Genomic DNA, 2796 nt, shown 5'->3' on the forward strand with positions numbered 1-2796 from the left:
CCCCCCCCACCCCACCCCCCCCGCCAGGATTTAAAGGGGCCGGCTCACCAGGCTCGGAGACTGGGTGCGCGGTTTGATAGGGTCCTGGCTCGTAGCACCCCCCAAAGACCCTACTTTTAAACCACGCCTGTGAGTAGTAACTTCTGGGCTGAAATAAACAAGGGGCGAGAGGCAGCTCTGGATTTTTCTATCAACTAAACTTATTTGCTCAAGTTTAACGAAACCTTGGGCATTTCCACCCCTCGCTCCGCTCTCACTCAGCTCCGCCCCTTCGAGGATAAATCACTAAGCGAGGCTGGGTCAGAGCTGATTACCAGATTGGGGCCCGGCCGCGCGGTGGGGCAGTCAATCCTTAGCCCTCATCTAGTGGACAGAATCCAGGCTTCGGGAAGCGGCTTTCTCAGCTTCACTCCAGTATGGACCTAGCTGGAAATCCCGGATTTCTCCTTCACCCCAGTCCTCTGTTCTGTCCCTGTTGCCAGTCCGCAGCTCAGTCCTAGAGATGATGAGCTCCCAGACCTGGGGAATGGCAAAGCTAGAGAATGGGTTTAGCTCTTACCCTAGGCTTTGCCCAAGTTAACGTTTTGAAATTTCGTTCCACAAATGTGCATTACGTCTCTGAGCACACGGTAGAGTGATAAGCATCTTGAGGAAATCTAAGATGAATCCTAAGCCATCGCTGTCCTTAAGGAGATTACAAGCATGTTATAATTACATACAGAGCTGTATCTCTAATTAGGGCCCTGATCAAGGTTTTCTAATTTTTTTGTTGTTTATATTTTGGTTTGGTTTGGGAAGCAGAGGGCTGTAGTTTTCCTCCAGAAAGACAAAACAGGTTAAAAACAGGGGCAGAGGAAGAACCAGAAGAATAAACCAATAGTGTTTGTGTAAACTTAAGAAAAACAACACACATGGGGCTGGAGAGATAGCTCAGCGTTAAGAGTAGTGGCTGCTCTTACAGAGGACCCGGGTTTGATTCCCAGCACCCACATGGCAACTATGAACCATCCTTAACTCCAGTTCCAGGGTAATCTGAAGCCCTCTTCTGCCCTCCGGGGCATTGCATGACAACGGGTACACTCACATGCAGGCAATACACTCATACACATAAAAAAAAAAAAAAAAAAATGTGGTATACAAAAAAACTTCATGAGATAAAGTGGTAGCTTTCAGTCCTACATAGAATTGTGGTAACTGGAAATAAAGGAAAGATATTTGATTTAGTGACTCTTAAAATATGGTACTATCATAACTACAAAGCTAGACCTAGGCCTGGAAAGCAGCAGATACTACCCTCCATGCTAATTATTAACTTAAGTTCTGATTAAACAAACTCAAATCCCCAACTGTCCCTGGGATTTGAAATGTTTTACAACATCAGGAATAAGGAAAAGCCAGTGTTTTCCCTTTTTTTATTTTGGCAGATGTTATAATTTAATTGAAAGTTACATGTCAGTGCATTTTCCCCCAAGATATATCCCTAAGAATGACTCGCTTCTTGCTTATTCATATAAAACTTTGGTAAATGTCCTGCTCAATAATTTACAAATTTATCAGTGATTTAAACATCTTAATTTTCAGTTATGTACAGTATGCTTGAATATAATATTAAAATCCAGAAGTTGAAAATTAAGATGTTTGGGGGAGGGCTGTTTTAGGTGTTAACTACTAAAAATAATAGACAATTTATAAATCATTTTTAGAAGAAAAAAATAATTTTTCTATAAAAGCATTCAGTTGCCCGGCGTGGTGGCGCATGCCTTAGTCCCAGCACTTGGGAGGCAAAGGCAGGCGGATCTCTGTGAGTTCAAGGCCAGCCTGGTCTACATAGTGAGTTCCAGGACAGCTGGGGCTACAGGGAGACCCTGTTTGAAAAAGACAAAAAAAAAAAAAAAGCATTCAATTACAGAATAAGAAAGCAGATGTATTTTAGGTAGCCTGCGCTATTTGTGAACTTGTTTTTAATTTTTCTTCTCCACACTCCTAAGTTTTGAAAATACATTTTAACTCTGAATCGTAGGAGTGGCCTCACCCTAAGGTAGTCAGCACATGTAGATGTGCCTTTGCCACTATTACTTTAACATAAAGTAATCACTAAAAATAAAATATATGGCATTTTTTAGAACATCTACATCTTATTGCATTAACTCAATCTTGTTTCTCACGGCCCAACACTTACGCATAGATAACCTATGCTAAATCCTAAATGTTCTACAAACAAAACATCTATTTACAGAGTGAACTTGTCATATCCCAAACTAAAACAACAAAAAACCATCAGTAACTATTAGGCATAGAGCGACTGGCACTTGGAGCTCATAAATATTCTGAATGTGTTTTCCAGCATACTCGATTATCATAAGGCGGGGGGGGGGGGGGGGGGGCACAGCCAACCGGGATTTGCAGAAATCACAAGTTGTAATTTGTAGAACCAAGAATTCTTTCTTCCAGAGCGAAAACGCTTTGCTCCAAAACCCAAACAAGGAGTTACGAGTTTCGCTACGCCCCTGGTCCCCAAGTTATCCGGCAAATTCCACATTGCGCATACTCCGAGAGGCACAGCTAGTCCGAAGATTTCAAAGCCTGGTCCAAAACCAAGCCGCAGCCCTCCGCGGAGGAGTTGGGAAGGAATTTCAAGACCCGGTGCAACCGTGACTGGAGCGACCCGAGCCGACCTGAATAGGGCGAGCTGCGTCTCTTTGTTGCCCTGCCCGCGCGCCCCCCGCGCCTCACCTGCTCCCGTTCCCGCACCGTCGGGGTCGCGCGCCCGCTCCGTCCCGCCTCCCCGACCCCGCG

General features: G+C 44.5%; 2 protein-coding genes across 2 annotated transcripts in view; one reads left to right on the forward strand and one right to left on the reverse strand.

Moving 5' to 3' along the window:
* Positions 1 to 2796, reverse strand: part of Ptpn21 (protein tyrosine phosphatase non-receptor type 21) — a 79801-nt gene extending 77005 nt beyond the window's left edge. The window contains exon 1 of the mRNA XM_017800810.2: positions 2734 to 2796. The gene's annotated coding sequence lies outside the window, so the exon portion shown is untranslated. The remainder of the gene's footprint in view (positions 1 to 2733) is intronic.
* The window catches only part of LOC115072167, a 4092-nt gene that overhangs the window by 252 nt on the left and 1044 nt on the right, over positions 1 to 2796 (forward strand). The window contains exons 2-3 of the mRNA XM_029568614.1: positions 1425 to 1521; positions 2430 to 2684. Of these exons, the coding sequence (XP_029424474.1) occupies positions 1425 to 1521; positions 2430 to 2684 (352 nt within the window). The remainder of the gene's footprint in view (positions 1 to 1424; positions 1522 to 2429; positions 2685 to 2796) is intronic.

The sequence above is a fragment of the Nannospalax galili genome, unplaced genomic scaffold (genome assembly GCF_000622305.1).
Source record: "Nannospalax galili isolate Female #2095 unplaced genomic scaffold, S.galili_v1.0 scaffold500, whole genome shotgun sequence".
NCBI lineage: Eukaryota > Metazoa > Chordata > Mammalia > Rodentia > Spalacidae > Nannospalax > Nannospalax galili.